General features: G+C 39.2%; 1 protein-coding gene across 1 annotated transcript in view; it reads right to left on the minus strand.

Moving 5' to 3' along the window:
• Positions 1–496: 496 nt before the first annotated feature.
• Positions 497–22,120, minus strand: part of LOC122791077 (von Willebrand factor A domain-containing protein 5A-like) — a 55,556-nt gene continuing 33,932 nt past the window's right edge. Inside the window, exon 3 of the mRNA XM_044058854.1 lies at positions 497–713. Coding sequence (XP_043914789.1) covers positions 634–713 — 80 coding nt within the window. The 3' untranslated portion in view covers positions 497–633. The remainder of the gene's footprint in view (positions 714–22,120) is intronic.

Here is a 22,120-nt window from a genome sequence, read left to right on the forward strand (position 1 = left end):
CCTTCAGCATCCTAACATTACTTTCATCTGTAAGACATTTTTTCTGCATATTTTATGCCCTGAGTCACAATAGTTCAGCACTTTAGTACTGTCATCTGTGTGTGTGTTTTCTTGACAGCTGAAGTACATGCTCATGCCTAGTCATTCTTTACTTCAGCTGTTATTTGCTGTGACCTTGGGTTCAGGTAACATGATGTTCCCAGGGGTCCCTACTATGTACACAACCAGTAGCTGCTCATTGCAGCTGATTCTAATACTCTGTCCTGGCCATTTGCATTCATAATGAGCCTCAAAGCTCATCGCACAAACATAGCAAACAGTGCTAGCTTGATCACAATCACAGTTGCAATATTTCTGAATTTCTAAGATTTTCTTTAGACTCACCTGGTGTCCATAGTCTGCTTGCTAAGTTACATTCCAAGAAGCTTTCACTCATTGTATTTTGTAGCATATTATCTGACAGACGAAAATACACAGAAGAATAAAAAAAGTCTAAAACAGGTACGAAACCTTTATTTCAAGCAGCTTGTTTGTAAAGTGTACATTGATTCAAGAGTATGGAAAATGCAGCTCAGTTGACAGTTACTGTCCACTCTTTAAGGCAATTCAATTTATCATGTTGTTTCATTTGTATTACAGACCAAAAATCTCTGGTTTGAAAGGTGTTTTCAGCAGGTCACTAGCTACTCTGCAACACTCCTTTAGGTATGAACCTGCATGTAAAAGGAAACAAAAAAAAAATAAACAACAATTAACTGCTTACAGATACTGGTTATATACTATTTAAAGACTGACAAAACAATCTGCTTGTTTTACAGCTTATATATAGCAATGGATAACATTGTTCTAGAACAGACTCACCGTCCATGTAACACAAAGCTCATTCCTGTCCATTTTTAAACTCAACTTGGATCTATGGATGAAAAACAGAAAATTTACCCCACAGCCCCCAGTACTACTACTAATGGTTGGCCGCTGTGGTGCAGTGGTTAACGCTGCCGCCTCACAGCAAGAGGTTCTCCGGTTCAATCCTTGGCTGGGGTGCCTTTTGTGCAGAGTCTGTATGTCCTCCCTGTGGTCACATGGGTTTCCTTCAGGTGCTCTGGTTTCCTCCCACATCCCAAAGACATGTTGTAGGTGGACTGGACACTCTAAATTGGCCCTAGGCATGAGTGTGTGCATGTGTGTGCCTTCTGTGGAAGGTTGGGTGCTGGGCTGGTAACTCGATACCGTAAAACTCCACTGCTAATCATGAGCGGACAGGTGATCCGCTGTGGTGACCCCTAACCAGGAAAAGCCGAATGAAGAAGCCCCCTGTACTACTAATAGACAGAGGCTGCTCCTAAATGCCTTAACCTATTCATGGGTCCCCTCAAATTATCTGCGGTATGATCCCAGTTATTTTCATTAGGGATAATTTATAATTATCAACCATGGGATGGGTAAGGCCAATCTCTAACCAAATGGGATAGGTTAATTTGAGCACCAAAAGAGAAATTGGATAGGCTTAAAATGACCTGCACGGGGAGCTAGACTAGTACTTACCTATGAAACTATGTTAACCAGATGGATGAGCCAGTCAACTGACCCTTTTCAATCACAACCCAATCCATTTAGAGCTACAGTAGTTATAACAGTAGGATTTGTACATATTAGTTACAATAGCATCATTTTACAGTTTTCATTTAAAATATATAGCACTAAACATGGTTAAGAAAATAAGTGTTCTTTGGTAGTGATGGGGTTAACAATAAATAAATAAGCTTGGAGAGAATGTAGATTCAATTTATATTATGAAATGAAATCTGTGCAACAAGAGGGATTTGCAGAAGCTGACAAAGAAGCCATCTTAGAAGCTGTGGAGTGGGATAAAGTAGACAGAAAGGGGAAGAAAGAATTTGGCATTCAGAAGAAATATTGACTGCCCATGTGGTGTCTATATTATAAGATCGACGTTTGAAAACATCAAACAAGATATGGTCGATATCTTCAAATGTCGACCTTATAAAAAGACAAAATAAAAAAAAAAAGAAAAAAGTACCCTAACGGGTTTAAGCTGGGGGGGTGCACCCCCCCCACACCCCCCGCTACTTAAATATACCAACTCTGAGATCGCACTACATTGCAGTAAACAGAAATCTCCCCTTACGGAGATTTCCGTTTACACCCTTGAGATTCTGAGTGTTCGATATTCTTGTGCAGACAACGTCAGATTCGACATTGTCGGCTTTCGAGAATATAATATAGACCCAATGTGTCAGTATACTGAACCTTTTTAAATATGATTCAGGAATAACTCAACAACAGGATATATCACATTATATACTGTGCATACATTACTGTGAAATAAGTGATGTTAAGACAAGCATTAGACAGTATTATACGTATTATGGTACACTCCATACAGCTGGCTACAGGGCATTCTATGGTTGGTATTATAGCAGTAGCATCTATTGGTGGTTTGGTGAATTATGTAGGAGTTTACTCACAAATCACCAGGTTTGATTCCTCAGGATGAAACCTGTGTGGTCAAACACTTAGGCTGGGAGAGGGTGAATCTAAACTTAACCTCATATCCTAGTGGATACTGCAAAGTTATACTTTGTATGTTCATTTGCATTTGATTATCTACTTTTCTGATCCCCCTCTTCAATTCTGACTAGTATTGATTAAAAGTAACAACATAACGCTTAGCAACTGCTTGATTCTGATAAGAATGTCTTTACTTGCTATACTTTATAATTGTCTTTAAATTTATTTCTATAAGTTTCCAAAAACACTTTGGCCCTTGAAGCTGATGCCTTTTCTCAGAATAAACATAACTTTCTTCAATTTACACAAATTAAATGTTATTCTATTAGTAGCCAAAAGGGGTTGATACAGTTAAAACAATCCTGATGTGGACCTTGTCTTTTTCGGAGCTGTTCGGTTCACAGAAATTAAGTGTCAGAAATCAGGCAGTACTGGGTCTTTAAAGATGAGTTATAGAACTCAACAGAATTTTATCTCATCATAGGTTAATTTAGCTGTCTATGTGGTATGTACACATGAGGGCTTCCACTGGATGTTTGGCTTTTCAGAAGGGAAACTGAATCTGTTCATAAGTGATTAATGAATGATCCAGCTGAAGTTAAGGATTCCTACACACATTATGTTAGCCAATCAGCCTGGTATTCCTAGTGTTCATAGTCAAAAGCACTGCACTGCAAATAACCCTGCACTGGTGAGTTGATTTGCAGTGGAGTCTTAAGTACCAATTCATAGCAATCCAAGGTCCCTAATGGGTCATGTCTCACTTCCTTGGAATTTACATGTCTATAAATTGATCCACTGTGCAGGAGGAGATCTATACAGTGGAGTACTTACTACCCTTGCTGTAGTGTGGGTACTATGAGGCAGAGACACACACAAACACACACACACACACACACACACACACACACACACACACACACACACACACACACACACACACACACACACACACACACACTTGCTCTAGGACACACAGAGAGACTCATACCAGCACTCACAACAGTTGTTCATACATAGACACATATCAACACACACACAAACACACACACACACACACACACACACACACACACACACACACACACACACACACACACACACACACACACACACGTACATACATACATACATACTATGAAGTGGAATGAGTTAAGGATACATTTTGCTGTCAGGTGGTTGTTATACAGAACTTGAAAACTTCTATTTTTTTAGACAACTCTGGAACAAAACTTCTACTTTCTAGATAACTCTGGAACAATTTTATAGGGTTATTTCCAAAGCTGAATGTTCATAGCTTTTTGATGAGTAGTCTGTAGTTTATATTTGCTAAAGCCCTTGTTACATCAACAAATACACCAGTTGTAATGTGATCATTGTTGATATTACTGTAGACAGGGTTGGCCTTATGCATAGGAGAATAAGGCAATCGTCTAGGGCACAGTGCTTTTAGGAGCACTTTTTCCCTATTTATTTTTAGAGCAATATTTCTTTGCTCTAAAATAAATAAATATATAAAGCATTACTAGTAACTAAAAATAAAATGCATCTAAAATATGGGCATTTTGGGGAATCAGGGCTTCAAATGACTTAGTATTCAAGTCATGTTGTGTTCACTTAAATTTGGTGAGGTCAGTACAGAACTCACAGTGTTCAAAATATATGTGGGAAGCCACATCAAAGAGTTGTAAATGAAGGATTAAAATCAGGGAGATGCACAAGTCTGACTGGTCAGACAGAGAAAGGATTATGTGGAATTGGTGAGATACATGATGTTTCAATGTTTACAATAATGCTGCTGGCAGTGATCAACTAGATTTTTGGCAATTTTTCTGATTGACTAGACAGAGATGCTAGAAAGGGAGGTAGAGTTGCTATTCTATTTAAAAATACACTCAACCTCCAGCCTCTGCAAACCCCACTTCCCAAATTCCAAAATGCTGAAACATTAGGCTCAGTTCTATCTCTAAAAAACAAAAAGATAATTAACATCCTTTGCAGTTATATCCCTCCAGGAAATAACTCAGCAACAATACAGGAAATCTTACAATGGGCTACAACCAACCTGCCACAAGAAACTATCCTGTTAGGAGACCGAAATCTCGACTGGCTATCTTGCAATTCTAGTAATCCCACAAACCATATTAACTTATTTGGATTCTCTCAAGTAATCCAAGAACCCACCACAGTGGACAAAAAAATCCCAGAAACAGTCAATTACAGATTGGATTTTAGTAAACTTCCACAATCAAAATTATCATGTGGGCTGCCTACCTGATGCACTCAGCGATCACTGCCTCACTTTCCTTCTTCGTAAAAAGTTAATCATACCCAAACCCATACTGTATAAGGAAACTAGAGATGAGCACAAGGTAAATCCACAAATTCTTAACAGTATATTACAACAATGTAATTGGCAACCATTACATACTCTAGCACTAGACCAGGCAGTTCAACTTTTCAGTAGTACTTTTATGAATGTTCTTAATACAGTAGCTCCCATTAGAAAACTTAGAACCAAAGTAAACTATGCCCCTTGGTGGACAAGGACCACAAAAGGCTTACTAAAAGCCAGAGATAATGCCTGGAAGATCTGGAAAAAGAACAACACTAGCTTAAATAGACAGAACTATCAACAAATTCGTAATCAAGCCAAAAGACAAACAAAGCTAGATAAACAAAGCTACTTCCTAAATCTCCAAAACAAACATTCCAAAACCCCCCAAAAGTTCTGGCAGGCTATCAATTCCCTTCTAAAACCTGGCAAAACTACCACCCCAGCTCCCAACACAAACACCACTAATGTCACCATAGCTTCTCAATTCAGCCATCACTTCACAGACTCTATTCTAACACTATCTACCCAGCTATCTAGCAATAACCCTCTATCCACCCCTGCTAAGGATCACAATAATATACCATCATTTACTCTCTCACCCGTACCAACCTCCATAGTCAAAAAAGTACTCTCAAAACTAAAACCTACCACTCTTGCATTTGATGGCTAACCACTAATTTCCTAAAACTAGCAGCTGAATCCCTAGCCTACCCTGTCTCAATTCTGATTAACTGCTCCATAAAAGAAGCTTACATCCCTCAACTATGGAAAGTATCACATATTATCCCCCTACACAAAGGTGGCAACTCCTATGAGCTATCAAACTACCGCCCTATTGCTATCCTATCCCCCCTGTCCAAACTCCTTAAAAAATGTATTCATACCCAAGTGATGCATTTCCTAACCTCACATAATCTCCTCTCCTCAACTCAGCATGGCTTCTGCCCAAACCATAGTACAACTACTGCTCTTCTGTCTTTCAGTAACCAGGTTAACCATCTTAGAAATAACAACAACTTTGTATCTGCCATATATTCTTAGATCTCTCTAAGGCATTTGACGTGGTTTCACATAACCTACTTCTAGACACTCTATTGTCAATGTCTTTTGCCCCCTCTGCAACTGCTTGGTTCAAAAACTACCTCTCTGATAGGAAACAATCAGTCAAATGGCAAGGAGTACTATCACCTTTACTATCACCCACCATAGGTGTTCCACAAAGCTCAATACTGGGCCCATTACTATTCATTATTTTCACCAACAGACTACACACCTCCACACTGCATGCATCACGTATACAGTAGGCAGATGACTCCACCTTAATCTGCTCAGCCCCATCCCTAACCACTCTTCAAAACCTTACCCAGGAATCCTTCAACTCCGTTGAAAAATGGATTACTGATATCTAACTGATTCTTAACCCCAACAAGACCAAGTTACTCCTATTCACCCCGAACAAATACAGACCCACACCTCGTTCCTTCACTATCACTTCCAAAAATGGCACCACGATTTCCCCCTCCCTCCATACAAAACTCCTCGGCACTGAAATAGATAAAGATCTTCACTTCGATGTCCATATCTCTCAAACCATTAAAAAATACATAAAAAATTAGGAACCCTATATAAACACAAACATTTCCTAACAGACCAAGCACGGGTCACCCTTGCCCAAACCCACCTTCTGTCTACCCTAATGTACGCATCTCCAATCCTAACCCACATTAGGAAAACAGACATGAACAAACTAGAGTCATGTTACAATAAGATTGCTAAATTCGCCAATAACTCTGCTTTTAGAAGCCATCATTGCCTTGTTCTAAAAGAGCTACAGTGGTTATAACTTCCTCATTTAATTAGTTCCCACCAACTAGTCCTCACCTATAACATCCTAAAGAATCCCCACAAGACTCCAGCCCTGAACCAACTACTGAACCAATACTCAGCAAACCGTCCACTCCGCTCATCCAACAAAACCCTTTTGTGTATAACTCATGCCAACAACACTGCAGGGAAAAGCTCTTTTCTCTCATACCACAGCAAAAATGTGGAATAACCTCCCCCAGAATATTTCTTCAGTACCATCTATCTCACTCTTCAAAAAATCACTCAAATCACACCTCATGCATTCCTGGCTCTATCCTTGCATCACATAAATGCTTTCCTGCTCTCCTCAAATACTTCATACCTTCCTCTATACTCTGCTTACTGTCTCTATATTACAGTACTAAGAACTCCTCAAAACTGCCATACAGGGCCTTCCTCTGGTCACACTTAAACTTGCTTAACACAAAATATTGTCTATTTATACTGTCTTATGTGATACCTCTGATTACTGTATTGTTAAGATGGAGTCCCTTTGTTAGCTGAAACAAACCACTGTAATCGTGCTCTTCTTGTATGAAATATCCTGTATTGTAAAAAATCCCACTGTACATATTGTTTAATAGTGGAGCTTTTCTCCCCGGGACTTCGCTGTAAATGGACCTCATTCCAGTCTGACTTTCCCAGTCAAAAAATGTAAAATAAAATAAATAAAAATTAAAAAAAAAAAAATGTTGTGACTTGCGTGGAACAACTTGGATTGGAATACTTTAAAGTGTGGTTACTTATTTGTGAGGACTGTGGAGGTAAAATAATATTACAGAGCTATCAGATGTTCTGGCTATATCTGGTGGGTTGGGGTTAGCTGGATAAAAGCAACTGACCTTGTTTTTGCTCAGTTTAAACTGTCACTACCTGGCTTTGAAGGACTTCTGTGTTACTGTGAGAAGTAAACTGGACTATTTAACTGCACACCTGATATGTACAGACAGTTTAAATACAATTGCTGTGGTTGTCTTCTGGGGAATAAAATGACTAGCTGCTTGCAGCTTACTTATTATTTCAGGCTTTGTAGGACTAATAAGATTATGTGAAGCAATGTGCAATATTTTAACTTCTGGCAACTGTTTGGAACAAAGGTGAATGCACTTCACTGTCATTCTGTTTTATCACAAATAGGACACCTGAATTTTACATAGAAGTGGTTGTAATTGCCTGGTGGGGGTTGTCTGGATGAAAACAACTTCAGGACTTCATGGGGGTTGTGGTCCCCACACACCAAACCTGTATATGTGGATTCTGACATGGGCTTAGTAATTGCTTCTGAGATGAACGCCACCTAGTTTAAAACCAGCCCTATGCATGGGTGTACACAGAAGGTTACTGTACTTGTGTGAGGGGCTGGTGTCATTGTCATTACTTCTTTAACATTCCTCCAAAACCTCAGAGGTCATTATATTTTGTTTAGGGTGGGGACAGTGTGGTCTTTATTTTTTTAACTTTTCTCGCAAATGTCAGAGAGATGCACAGAGGGTCGCTATAGCTTGGATAGGAGCACTGGACTCTCTATAGAAGTAACAAGTTAGAAACATTATTGTAATCATTTTTTTCATTTTCCTCACCATCAAACATCTGATGTATATACTGGTGGCTGTCTTTAGAGGGAGAGTAAATAAGCATGCTGTTTATGAATTTCTGACAGCAAATATGTTACATTTAGCTTTATTTCGGTTTTGCCCCAGTATTACATTAGAAGTATACACATAAGTTAGCCATCCTTTGTGGGTGGGGGTGAGGAGACATGCTGTATATAAATATATGGATCTACTTCTAAATACTGTAAATCCACAATACCAAAGACCAAAATACTGAGACGAGAATAACGAAACTGAAAATCCCAAACCACGTAAGTATTCCCAGGGCAAGTAAACACTTGCCTAACACAACATTAAAATACACCGCACTATCTAAAATCCACCTAGGCAGGGTGGGGGAGTGGGTAAGGGGCTATGCCCCCAGATCCCCTGATGTGGGGGGTTGCACCCCCCCAAACCTCAAACTATATATACCAACTCTGGGATCACACTACAGTGGAGAAAGGGCATAATTCCCCATGTTGGACAACTGTTTATTTGCCCTAGGAAAACCTAAGCAATACGGGTTTTTTCAGTTTTGTGATTCTCATCTCGATATACTGGTCTTGATTAATATGGTATTTAGAAGTAGACCCAAATACCCACACCTGGTAACTATCATATTAACAACACACCCCTAAGAGTTGACCTAGTAGTCAGGAACTTGGGGATACACACAGACTGTAATCTAGGCTTTGACCATTAAGTTCAGTAATGAAGAAATTGTTCTTTGTTGTGCAACTTGTAAACAAAAGTACAGCATCTAGGTCTAAGGAGGTCATTGTTCAACTGTATTGAGTACAATGCCCCCTTTGGTATGTACCTAAGAGGCAGTTCCCAACAACTGGAATGTCCACAGAGGTTCCTCACTAAAAGAATAAAGAGCATAAGTAACATGCCCTCTGCAGACTGCCTCAAGCCTCTATCTCTGTATTCTGTGTCTTACAGGCTGTTGAAGGGAGATCTATGCCTGGCAAAAAAGGCAATGTCAGACACCACCACGATGGACTTCCTGTACATCTCAAAATAAACAGCACCGGAATTATGCATTCTAAAGACTTAAATCTTGCCTGTGATATAAATAGGACCTGCTGGAGAGACTACCTCTTCCCTGGAGCAGGCTTCCCATCCATGTGAAGCAGAGTTTCTCCCTAACCCAATTTAATTGTAACTTGGACAACTGAATGGGGAACAAGAAATTCATCCCTGGTCTGGTACCTGTATCTATAATGGACACAGGCAGCCTGTAAATGGTTCATCTCCCAGGCCCTGCTTGTATAAATATTTCCTATACCAAGCCTCAGTTTACACTTATCAAGGGTACTAGAACTTGTCAGAGATTTGGGATGCATTTTTAGGCTTAAAAAGGCCCCTATGGTCAATAGCTTAGTATACACATAGGAACCTATATGTTAGCAGCAGCATGTAATACGACTGTGGGCATTTGTGCCTTAATTGTAACCCCAACTTAACACCAGAGGGGGGTACACAAAAATTATCTACTTATTTTGATATGGGGGTAGTGGGGCAGGTACTATATCTAGATGTATGCATACTCACCAATATTTGTCTTCTCAGTTTATTATGAACTGTAGATTGTGTCTGTTGTAGAGAGAAGGGCTATAATGGTGATAATTGCATTTCTGAATCCATGCTGCATATTAGAGAACAGGTTATAACTATTAATATATGTACGCATTTATTTACATAGCATTTTCTGAAATATTTTGGCTGGGGGCATAGGATGGGTATTGGTCTGTAATCGTAGTGCATTCTGGAGGAGTGTACCTTTGAAGGAGGAATAATGATCTTTTGCATTAATGGAACAATTCCTTCAGTGAGGGATAGGTTGAAAATGAAGACAAGAGGTTTGCCAATTTTGTATGCTGCCCTCCTAAGGAATGTGGGTTGTAGTGAATTTATATTAGTACAAAACAGCTTTTTAGTTGTAATCTAGATGACCAGAGTTTGAGTAGCAGGCGTGCTCACTGGAGGAGACAACCAGGGTAGTTGGATGAATAATTGGCTTAACTGAGATTTACAGACCCTGGCAGCAAGGTTGCTTTCTGTTGAGATATAGTCCAATTGCAGGCTGCTGGATTTCAGTGTAGGCAGATAGAGCAAGAAGATATATTAGCACCAGAGGATTTATATGGGAGAGAATGTGTACAGGAACAGTGTCTGCAGGACAGGGTGTACATGTAATGGGATGTTTATAGGAACAGTATCTACAGGGCAGGGTGTACATGTGATGGGATGTGTATCGGAACAGTGTCTATAGGGCAGGATGTGCATGTGATGGAATGTGTCTAGGAACAGTGTCTGCACGGCAGGGTATGCATGTGATGGGATGAGTACAGGAACAGTGTTGGCAAAGCAGGGTGTACATGTGATGGGATGTGTTCAAAAACAGTGTCTGCAGGGCAGGGTATACATGTGATGGGATGTGTACAGGAACAGTGTCTGCAGGACAGGGCATACATGTGATGGGATGTGTAAAAGAACAGTGTCTGTAGGGCAGGATGCATATGTGATGGGATGTGTACAGAATCAGTGTGTACAGTGCAGGTTACACATGTGATGGGATGTGTACAGAAATAGTGCCTGTAGTGCAGGGTGTACATATGATGTGATGTGTACAGAAACAGTGTCTGCAAGGCAGAGTGTACATGTGATGGGATGTTTACAGAAACAGTGCTTGTAGTGCAATGTGCATTTGTAATAGGATGTGTACAGAAACAGTGTCTGCAGGGCAGGGTGTACATGTGATGGTATGTGTACATAAACATTTCCTGTAGTGCAGGCATACATTTGATTGGATGTGTACAGGAATAGTGCCATCAGGGCATGGTGTACATGTGATGGGATGTGTAGATAAACAGTGTCATCAGGGCAGGGTGTACATGTGATGGCACGTGTGCATAAACAGTGCCTATAGTGCAGGTTACATATGTGATGGGATGTGTACAGAAAAAGTGCCTGCAATATAGGTTGTACATATGATGGGATGTGTACAGAAGAAATGTCTACAGGACAGGGTGTACATGTGATGGGATGTGTACAAAAACAGTGTCTGCAGGGCAGGGTCTACATGTGATGGGATATGTACAGAAACAGTGTCTGCAGGGCAGGGTGTACACGTGATAGGATGTGTACAGAAACAGTGTCTGCAGTGCAGGGTGTACATGTGATGGGATGTGTGCAGGAACACTGTCTGCAAGGCAGGGTGTACATGTGATAGGATGTGCACAGAAAGAGTGTCTGCAGGGCAGGGTGCACATGTGATGGGATGTGTACAGAAACAGTGCCTGTAGTGCAGGGTGTACATGTGATGGGATGTGTACATAAACAGTTCATGTAGTGCAGAGCGTACATTTGATGGGATGTGTACAGGAACACTGCCTTCATGGCATGGTGTACATGTGATAGGATGTGTACGGAAACAGTGGTTGCAGGGCAGGGTGCACATGTGATGGCATGTGTGCATAAACAGTGCCTATATTGCAGGGTGTACATGTGATGGGATGTGTACAGAAACAATGTCTGCAGAACAGGGTGTACATGTGATGGGATGTGTACAGAAACAATGTCTGCAGAACAGGGTGTACATGTGATGGGATGTGTACAGAAATAGTGTCTTCAGGGAAGGATGTACATGTGATGAGATGTGTACAAAAATAGTGCCTGCAGGGCAGGATGTACATGTGATGGGATGTGTACACAAACAGTGTTTGCAGGGCAGGCTGTACATGTGATGACATGTGTACAGCAACAGTGTCTGCACAGCAGGGTGTACATGTGATGGGATGTGTACAAGAACAGTGCCTGCTGGGCAGGGTGTACATGTGATGGGATGTGAACAGGAATAATATATGTAGGGCAGGGTGTACATGTAATCTGATATGTACTGAGACAGTGTCATCAGGGCAGGGTGTATATGTGATGGGATGTGTAGGGGAACAGTGTCCACAGTGCAGGGTGTGCATATGATGACATATGTAGAGAAACAGTATCGGCAGAGCAGAGTGTACATGTGATGGCATGTCTACAGAAACAGTGTCAGCAGGGCAGGGTGTACACATGTTGGGATGCATACAGGAACAGTGTCTGCAGTGCAGGGTGTACATATGATTATATATAGAGAAACAGCGTCTGCAGTGTAGGGTATACATGCGATAGCTTGGGTATAATAATAAATGTGTCTACTGAAATCACAAGTAACTTAAATTTATTCACTTAAAAGCAATAAAACTCACAATAAATGCTAGTAACAACTTTCACATAAACCCTTCTTCAGGCTTATGACTCAGAATATGAAACATGCATTTAAATACCAAAATTTCACTTATGTTACAAAAGTTACAATCTCATTTGTTGAGAAAATACAATCTCAAGATTGGTTAAATACTAACTCAATAATAATTGGTAGGAACAAAATCTCTACAGCCAATAAAAGCATTCATTAAACTTCCAACAGTAAAAATATTCAAATTTTATCATGAAGGTCTTTAAGTATTGGTTTAATACTTACTGCTCTGTTAAGCCCTGGTGATTGGTGGACACGAAACCTAAAATTCCAATTGAGTTCTGCCTTTTCAGTAAGATTAACTACGTCACCACCCCTAAGAATATTCAGTATAACTTGTAAAATTAAAAATCTAAAACAGTGCATACTATTTGTTTCCATTAAATGCTTATATAATACATTAGTAGTTACCTTTCTTGAAATTTCAGATAGGTGACTGCAAACACACTCTTTTCATTTTCTAGTCATCTTGCCGATATAGTAGGCAGTAGAAGCTGAACATTTTGCCATATAAATTACATTTCTACTATTGCAGTAAACTAATGGATTCAGTGCACGTCTGTGTGTAACAGAACATATACACGAACAGTCTCTGCAGTGCAGTGTGAGCATGTCATATCACCTCCACAGGAATTGTGTAGTACATGGCATGAACATGGCAAAACTTGAATAGGAAGAGTGTTTGCAGCGAAGGGTGTACATCTGACAACACATAAATTAACATCCATACTGGAGAGTTTGCCATGAGAGCACAGGTGCAAGAACAGTGTCCTTACTGCAGGATATGTATGTGACAGTACATATGCAGGAAGTGTGTACAGTCCAGTGTGATTATGTGACAGCAGATACATTGAAATAGCAAGTCCATTGCATGGTGGATGAATGAGACAGTACACATACAGGAAGAGAGTCTGTTGTGCTGAGTATGGGTATCTGACAACACATATACAGGAACAGTGTCTGCAATACAGGCTATGTATGTGATAGCACATGCAGAGTAACAGTCTCTGCAGCTAAAAGTGTGCATGTGAGGGAGGATCACCTAGGCATTTACATGTAGTGGCTGCTCTAATTCCTGAGCTTTTATTTCTGTGGTCTCATCATCTGGCTTATTTTCACATTTTCTGCTTTTGTTTCCAGGTTTGGGGCTTTGTTATACTGTGACCTGTTCTAGTCAAGGTAGGTTGTTAATCTATTCTAGTCCTTAGCTTTATCATTGTTTGCAACTTTGATTTTTTTTTTTTGCTTGTTTAGTCAGAATTTTACATTTCTATTGCTGCAATGTGGTGGCCATCCTGCCTAAAGTAAACAGAAAACCTTTGTGTGATTAAAACAGCCCTGGATACTGTAACTGCCCTCATGTCCCCTACGGCTGTGTATATTACACAGATCAAACCTGAAAAATGATCCAGTGTGCTCAGTGCTCTATCTTAAGCAACAAATGGAAATAAATAAATAAAAACAAAACAGAGGTTGCCAAGCATGATTAAGACATATAGCAACTTTATTTTAGGTTTAAGGAATACCAAACAGAGTTCAAAGCACAGTGTGAGATCATGTCTGTTAACACCGGAGGCACTGCAGACTTATGGGTACATACATTGAAGCTGAAGGCTAAAATAGATGACATTGAAAATCATGCTAATAGGAGGAATAGCTTACATGTGCTTGGCTTGTCAGAAAGAGTGGAGGACAAAGATCCTCTGAAGGGCTATTAGCAGGAAGGAATTTTTTTACACTTTTGCAGGTTGATACAACTCCTGTCAGTGTGGGGGCACACTGGGTCTTGACTAAGAAGTCCAATAATCTGCATCTCAGACATTTAATTTTTCACTCTTCTGGATTAAAATAACAGGGAGGAAGTTCTTCTAGAGTGATGAGTATGCAGGTAGGCAATTCATGACCCACTGGATATTCATACACATTGCATCACATTACAATGCCACTTTACTTGTGAAATGGAAAGCTTTACCTCCTTATAGAGATGAGAGAGCGAGCTTGGCTTTAGTGTGGCCCTACGGTATCTTGAAGAAGAACACACAACAATTTTCACTCTAAGTTCCTGCTGGTCTAGAAAACTTGTTTACAGGACTGGGAATCCTCTCAGAGATGCACCTGACTACAAAAAGAGAGAAAGACCTCCATCATCTCACTCCAACTACCCCTTGGCAAAAAGGGCACTAATTTGTGAGACTCAGAAGTAAGCTCTTTACTCATATCCTAGCCTGAATTCTTCCACTCAACTAGGTGTACAGGCCACAACCTCAGCTACAATGGAAAACACTTGTTCCAACACACAAAAATCAGATTTTACACCAAAAAAGCTGCAAGAAATTGAAGATACTTGATTGTAAGCCAGTGCTGTGGGATCTGGTTATATTTCTGCACAGGACACTTAATCAAACTGACTAACTATCCAAGTTTGTATTTGTTATGCCGTTTTGTTTCCTATTATAAAATCATATTTTTTGCCTCCTGTATTTATTTCAGTTTTTAGACATTCTGTTAGACTGGATGTATGACTTTCCTTGGGGTAGGATTGGCCATGATTGCTGTTATACACACACACACACACAGTTTTTTCAGTATGGTCACTGGTTGTATAGTGTTTAATTAGCTTCATTTTATAGACTGAAAATATTAATTTAAAAGTGATTTCAGTGTAATGTGACTATCACGTAAAGATGTTTTCTCATTTATGTTATGTTTTGCAGCTTTTATTCCTTCTCATCTCACCTTTCAGACAAATGGTTTCTTAACATTTTAATTTTTTCTTTCACATCCTACTCTATATTCTTATTCATCTTATATCCTCTTCCTGTCTACATAATGTTTTGTCTTTGTTTCTCCCTTTTTAGCTTTGGTGATGGAATGGCACCTCCCTTCCCCCTTTCTTGGCAATATTCAGATGTGTCTTATTTCTGAGATGGTGAAGTGCATAAATTCTCCAGGCTACTTGGGTGCAGTTAATCTGACTCTTTATACTCGCTCTAATCTTGTGCATTTGACATACTTGCTGTTTTATATATTTATGTTTATTGTGTTGGGTGGCTTGCTGTGGTTCTAGACGGACATATAAACTTTGCTCCTTCATTGTACAGTTCTGCATTTTCCATGGGGCAACTTTGTGTTGTGATGGTGTTTTTATAACTATTATTGAGATACTTTGTTCTTAGGCTGCATTTGTTGTTATAATTAGATATTAAGCTATATTGGTGTTGTCACTATTTAGAGTTGTAACCTCTACAATGAAAAAATTTATTAAATAATAGAATATAAATAATGTAAGCACGTCCTTGATGCTTTTCATACGCCTTGTTGAAATGAACATGTTAATATAGCCTGTCTTTTTTTTAATTAAAATCCATGCAATATTGAAAAAGAGGGCATTTAATGGCAACATTTTTATTGCATGAAGTAAGCTGATATAATAGGGTGTTTATATATTTAATTGAGTGTTTCATCAAATGTCAGTCTGAAAAACATCAACAGTGAGCTGCCAAATAAGTTTTTTCTTCTAAAACATAATTTATATCTTCTTTTCTTTATCACTACCTTTTTCAGTACAAAGAAAACAAATATTTTAAAATTACTACAGCAAGTACTGTGTTTTTGCAATGTAGTCTTCACATTTTGTTTCTGACATCTCTGCTACCCTTCTTTTCAAGTTCCTGATTGTTTTTTCTATGTAAACAAGCTTTCACAACTCATACATGAATGTGATAAACTACCTTTGCAGAGTCACAAGAAGATTTACAACATAGGGACTATCTGATACAGATTTACATTGTCTGTAGCTAAAATAAGAAACTGGCGTGGATCCACTTTTCTGCTGGGTACTGTCTAGGATGAATCGTAATCAAAAATCATCAAACCCCCCCCGAACATGGTAAATGACTTACAGCCTCATGAAAATCTGGAGACTGTTAAACATTGATACTAAGGACTTCACATAATACTTGCTATGGTCTTTGTATCTAAGGTACTTCTCCCCAATGTGGTAGATACACAGACCTTAGTTTTCCCTTTACAGATCACTGCATATTTTTTTATGGATATAACATAATTTGCTAACTTAACCTGTACATTTTGCTGGAAAGATGACCTTTTTGAATTACGAGGCAGGGACTAATTTTAAGAATGCAAACATGGGTGGTCAATTACTAGGTATCTTCTTTGAGTAAAACTTTAGCTTTCATTAGGCAGATGCAGTTTAAATGTGATTTGCAACACTTCTGTTGACAAATTCAGAGGGCTTACTTTGTAATTATATGCTCGGAGATGAAGGTGCATGAAAAAGTGATAATGATGTTGGAACAACATTTATAAACATTTGAGTTGTTGTAATATGACCATTTTGATGCAATTGAATGCTTCTAAATACATATATAGGGCAGTGTTTGCTTGTTTTTTTTTACATAATATACTACTACTGGACAGAGACAGTTCCTAAATGCTTTATCCCATGTGTGGGTCCCTTCAAATTATCTATGCTATGATCCTAATAATTCTCATTAGGGGTAATATATAATTATCAACCATGGGATGGGTAAGTCTAATATATAGCTGAATTGGATACAAAAAGTGAAATTGGCTCGGTATAAAATGGCCTGCAAGGGCAGCTAGCCTAGTATTTACCTATGAACCTGGAAGAAATAGGACTGTTATAAGTTGTTTTTCTATGTTAAGGGAATCACATCTCCTAATGTCACTGCCTATAGGTGTCAGGAGCAAACTCAGAAGTTAACTTTTGAGGGTTTAAGAGGGAAGGATAGTAAGATTACAACTACTTTAGTGAATACCAATAGGATAATGCTTTACGAATATCATTTGGGACAAGTACATTTCTTGGCTCATTCTTTCCTGGATTATTTAATCAATGAGCCAATATCAATTTTTTCAAAAATTGACAGATGAATCTTAGACAGGCCCATTACACTGGATGAAGTAAGTTATGAAGAAAGTTTAGCCATTTCTAGCTTGGTGCAAGGAAGGCCCCAAGTACGGATGGACTGACACCAGACTTTTACAAGGCCTTTAAAGATCTCCTGGTAAAGCTGTTTGCTACCCTTTATCATGACATTGAGAAGTTAGGCTCCTTCCCAGGAGAGACAAATAGAGCCACAGTGCTTTCCTTCCCCCAATCTGGGAGAGATATGATTGCTCTCCTCCTACTACAAGCCCTTCTCCTTATTACAACTGGAAGTTAATATTTGTGCTAGGATTTTAGCTAGGCATTTAGAGCTTAATTTGTCAACTTGTACTTGTCAATCATTGGGATTCCATTAAGGGTAGAGTTAGATCTCATTAGGATTTGGTTCAATATTCACACACATATGCAGATATTAGAAGGCAGCTCCACTGTGCTTTTGACCGATTTTCTGAAGGCTTTTGATTTCTTTGAATAGGAGTTTTTATAGGCTCTCCTTAAAGTTGTGACAATCCTGATGTCTCTTATTAGGAGATGACAACTGGTGTACATGAACTCATATGCCTGTGTTTTTAGAAATGGGGAGTTTTATCCCCTCCTGTTAATTTTAGAAGTTCCCATCAGGTATACTATCTGCCTGTGTTTTTAATGCTTTTCTCATAGACTGTCACAGAGTAAGCAGGGTAGGGTGTATATGTGACAACATACACACATGAGCAGTATTTAGAGATACAAGGTATATGTATGACAACGCATGCACAGGAAATGTGTCTGCATAGTAGAGTGTGTATGTGACAATACATGTATAGGAATAGTGTCCGCAGTGCAGGTCGTGCATATAATGGCACACACAGAGGTACATGTACAGGAATAGCGTCTGTAGTGCAGGGTGGGCATGTAACAGCACACACTCAGGTACACATCTGGAAAGGAGATCTGTAGTGTAAGGTATGTGTCTGGCATCACACGCACAGGAATAATGTTTGTATTGCAAGGTATGCATTTGAGAGAACACATACAGGTACTTGTACAGGAACAGTGTCTGCAGTGCAGAATGTGCATGTGACAACACACATACAGGTACGTACAGGAACAGTGCCTGCAGTGCAGGGTATGGATGTGACAGCACACATACAGGTCCTGTACATGAACAGTGACTACAATACATGTGAGAGCACAGGTACATGGATACTGTTTGCACTGTAGGAGACACATACACAGGGACAGTATCTGCAGTGAATTGTGTGCATGGGTTTGGGTGTGGATGTATGTGTGTGAGAGAGACAGAGAGAGATTACATACACAGGAATAGTTATTGCAGTGTGGGGTGCTCATATAACAGCACACATACAGGCCCATGTGCAGAAACAGTCTCTGCAATGTAGGGTGTACATGTGGCAGCACACATACAGGTACATGCACAGGAATAAGGTCTGTAGTGCAAGGGGTGCATGAGAGAGCACAGGAATATGGATACTATCATCATTGAAGGGTGTATGTATGGTTACATTTTCACATGAAAAGCATCTGCAGTACAAAGTATGTGTCTGGCAGCACATGCACAAGAAATGCATTTGCAGTGCAGTGAATGTGACAGTACATATGAAGGAACAGTGTCTGCAGCCCAGTATCTGCACAAGAAGGATCACACACAGGTACAGCATCTGCAGAATGCAAATTACTGTTAAGTGTGAACATGTGTGCCATTGTTATAATTCAGAATGCACTTGGATTTATTAGGCTTTGAATTAATGCTGAAAGTGGATTTTTTTCTAGGATCATTCTGTAAATGGGCCCAGTCCTGCAGTGGGAACTCTGGCTGCATAGATACATATTAAGTTTCTGACAATGAAACAAATTTATCATTTGTTAAGGTGACTGATTGGCAGATGTGTTTGTAGACATTTTATTAGCATACTCAGTGAGATAACATGTTTTTCAAAGGACACTGAGTATGCTGAGAAAAATTCCCCTCAAAGTAAGAGAACACAGACAGTGAGCCAAGAACAGGAATGAAGCTCCGACCCTGCAGCTGTGAAGCAGAGAGCTTACCACTAAAATATCATACTCCCTTAATTGGTGATTTTGGGGATATTGCCAGACTCATGCTATTTCCAAAAGTGCCTATGGATCTTTAAAGTTCATGTGAATAACCCTCAGACAATGCTGTCATAGGAATACCTTGCCATATATGTATATAAATATGGGACACTTCTGAGTGACATTGCAAGTATTGGGGCAATCCGTCTACATTCACAGTCACAAAAAAAAAAAAAAAAAAAATCAGTAATAACATCTACATGAGACCTTCCTCCCACTGCCAACAGTGAAAAACTGGATAATTTCAATTTTAAACTCCATTACCACCTCCCTTAATGGATGTCCAGTCTTCTTAAGTTTAACAGTTTTATCCCTTTCCTTTTTTTGTCCAATTCTCCATTATCCATCTTTTAAGGGAGAAAAAAAATTAAAAAAACAAATTGCATAAACAGAGAAACTTGAAATTGAAGAACTGGGAGAAAAGTAATACAACCACAAAATCATATTATTGTGAAATCTTATTGAAGATATGTGTATAAAGGTAATAAATGGTAAAAAAAACATGAGTCATTACATGGACATAAATACTCCAATGCATGTTGATGTATGATGCAACACATTGAAAGTTATAAGAAGGCTCGTAGCAATGCAGGCTATATAAGTGCTTCAGTTATCTGTGAATGTTTCATGAAATGTTGGCATGGGACCAGTTAAGGACTTTACAATGAATACAGTACTGCTGATGTAACACTGACCACTAATAAGACAAAGGAAAGATGGGTAAAGCCCAAGTGTTATGATTTACTGTCACAGAGATATCAACCTGAGACTATGTTATGGTACTAAGCAGGAATCACATTAGATGATGCTTATAGGTAGTTTTATATCTGCAGTAAAAGCAATGGAAAGAGCTTCTGACAGCATCATATAATTTCTGCACTGAAAAAATAACTGCCAAAAATATAATATATTGGCGAAGTATACCAAAATGAAATGAATGCGAATCTCTTCAATCAACACTGACTTGTTAGGTTAGATGGCAAGAAGGAATAGGGAAAAAAGTTCCACTCACTTCGTTTCACACACTGTGTGTTTTTTTTTGGGGGGGGGGGGTATGGAGTGGTCTCTCAGTGGAAAGTGGTAAGAATTTGCCACAGAAGGATGTTGCTCATGATGTACCATACCCTATTACTAGACAAGAACTTAAAGGACAACCGCACCCACAGACTCAAAAAACATGTTTATTTCATCATAGTTTGGTGTTTTCTGCACTTTAACACCACTCTGGGACTATTTAGAACTTTTTAAATATTTTATATGCAATTTCTGACTCTGACCTCATGGAGTCTGGCATCTTCAAATAATTCTGACTGTTTAGTCTGCCTCTAAGTATCCCAGAATGCATTGTCTCCAAAAAACTGCATCAGATCTGCCACGTTTTCCCTAAAGCTCCTGTCAGTGCACTGATTTTACAAGCATTCACTGCTGTGTTATAGTCACCTACTTTTGGTTAAAATGTTATCCTTTTTCAATGACTACTTCAAACACAAGCAGTGCAAATGCTACAGAACAGAACTGAAAAGTGCATTTTATTTCTCTTTCTTCTTAGAAATGCTAACTTGATTTCTTTTGTGAAGGCTGAAATCTAGTTCTTCAAGGTATCTCCCCTTTCCCTTCACACCCATCTTCCTTAGCTGTCAAAGAGTTAAGGGTAATTTGACCCATTATCTGCATGTGATTGACAGCTCACAGTAGGTGACCAGACTAATGTACTGTTTTCTTGTCAGCCTTTCCTTCCTTACAGTGGGAGACTTTTTTGTTGCACTCCTCCTGTCAAATTTAGAACCAAGCTACATAGCACTGGGGATAATCAATGTTTTGCAAAGCATCAAACTCCCACTTATTTTTCCTTGTTGTTTGGTTAAATAGCTAACAAATTATGCACTATAAAAACAAAATATTTCACAGACTTGCATGACAACACCCACATGCTTTTTAAGTGGTAATTTAAGAAAATTACAGTATTGCATACTTCTTGTAATCTGATGTAGTGTTGTCCATTAATTGTGACAGACATCTGCTTCTTATGTAAAAACATGCAATTAATGTCAATGCATGGTCATTGCAAATATATGCTCTTAGTTTTTGCAGCTGTTACTGTACTTTGTCACATATCGATAGGGCTCTTCAGAAAAGTGAGATTATAGTTTGGCATTTTTGCTAGGTTAAGAATGGGCTGGGCAAGGAAGCTCTGACATCACAATGTGGGAGGTCTACTGGCTCTTCTATACAGTATGCAAATCAGGTGGGGACTGCATCACTTTGGGGGAGGAAATGTCCCGGTAGCTAGAGCAAAAGCTCTGGCAGATGTGACATGATTTCAGAGCCAGCTAGAGGTTTTTCAACTTGGTTTTCAAAGTGAAAGTAAAACAGTATGGAAAGGTAGGAAGCCTAACAGGGAAAATAGTTGAGTGGATTAGTTTTTAAAGCTGCATGGGTGATTTTTCAAGGCTGTA

Source organism: Protopterus annectens, chromosome 16.part0 (assembly GCF_019279795.1).
Source record: "Protopterus annectens isolate FY-2018-M chromosome 16.part0, PAN1.0, whole genome shotgun sequence".
Lineage (NCBI taxonomy): Eukaryota > Metazoa > Chordata > Ceratodontiformes > Protopteridae > Protopterus > Protopterus annectens.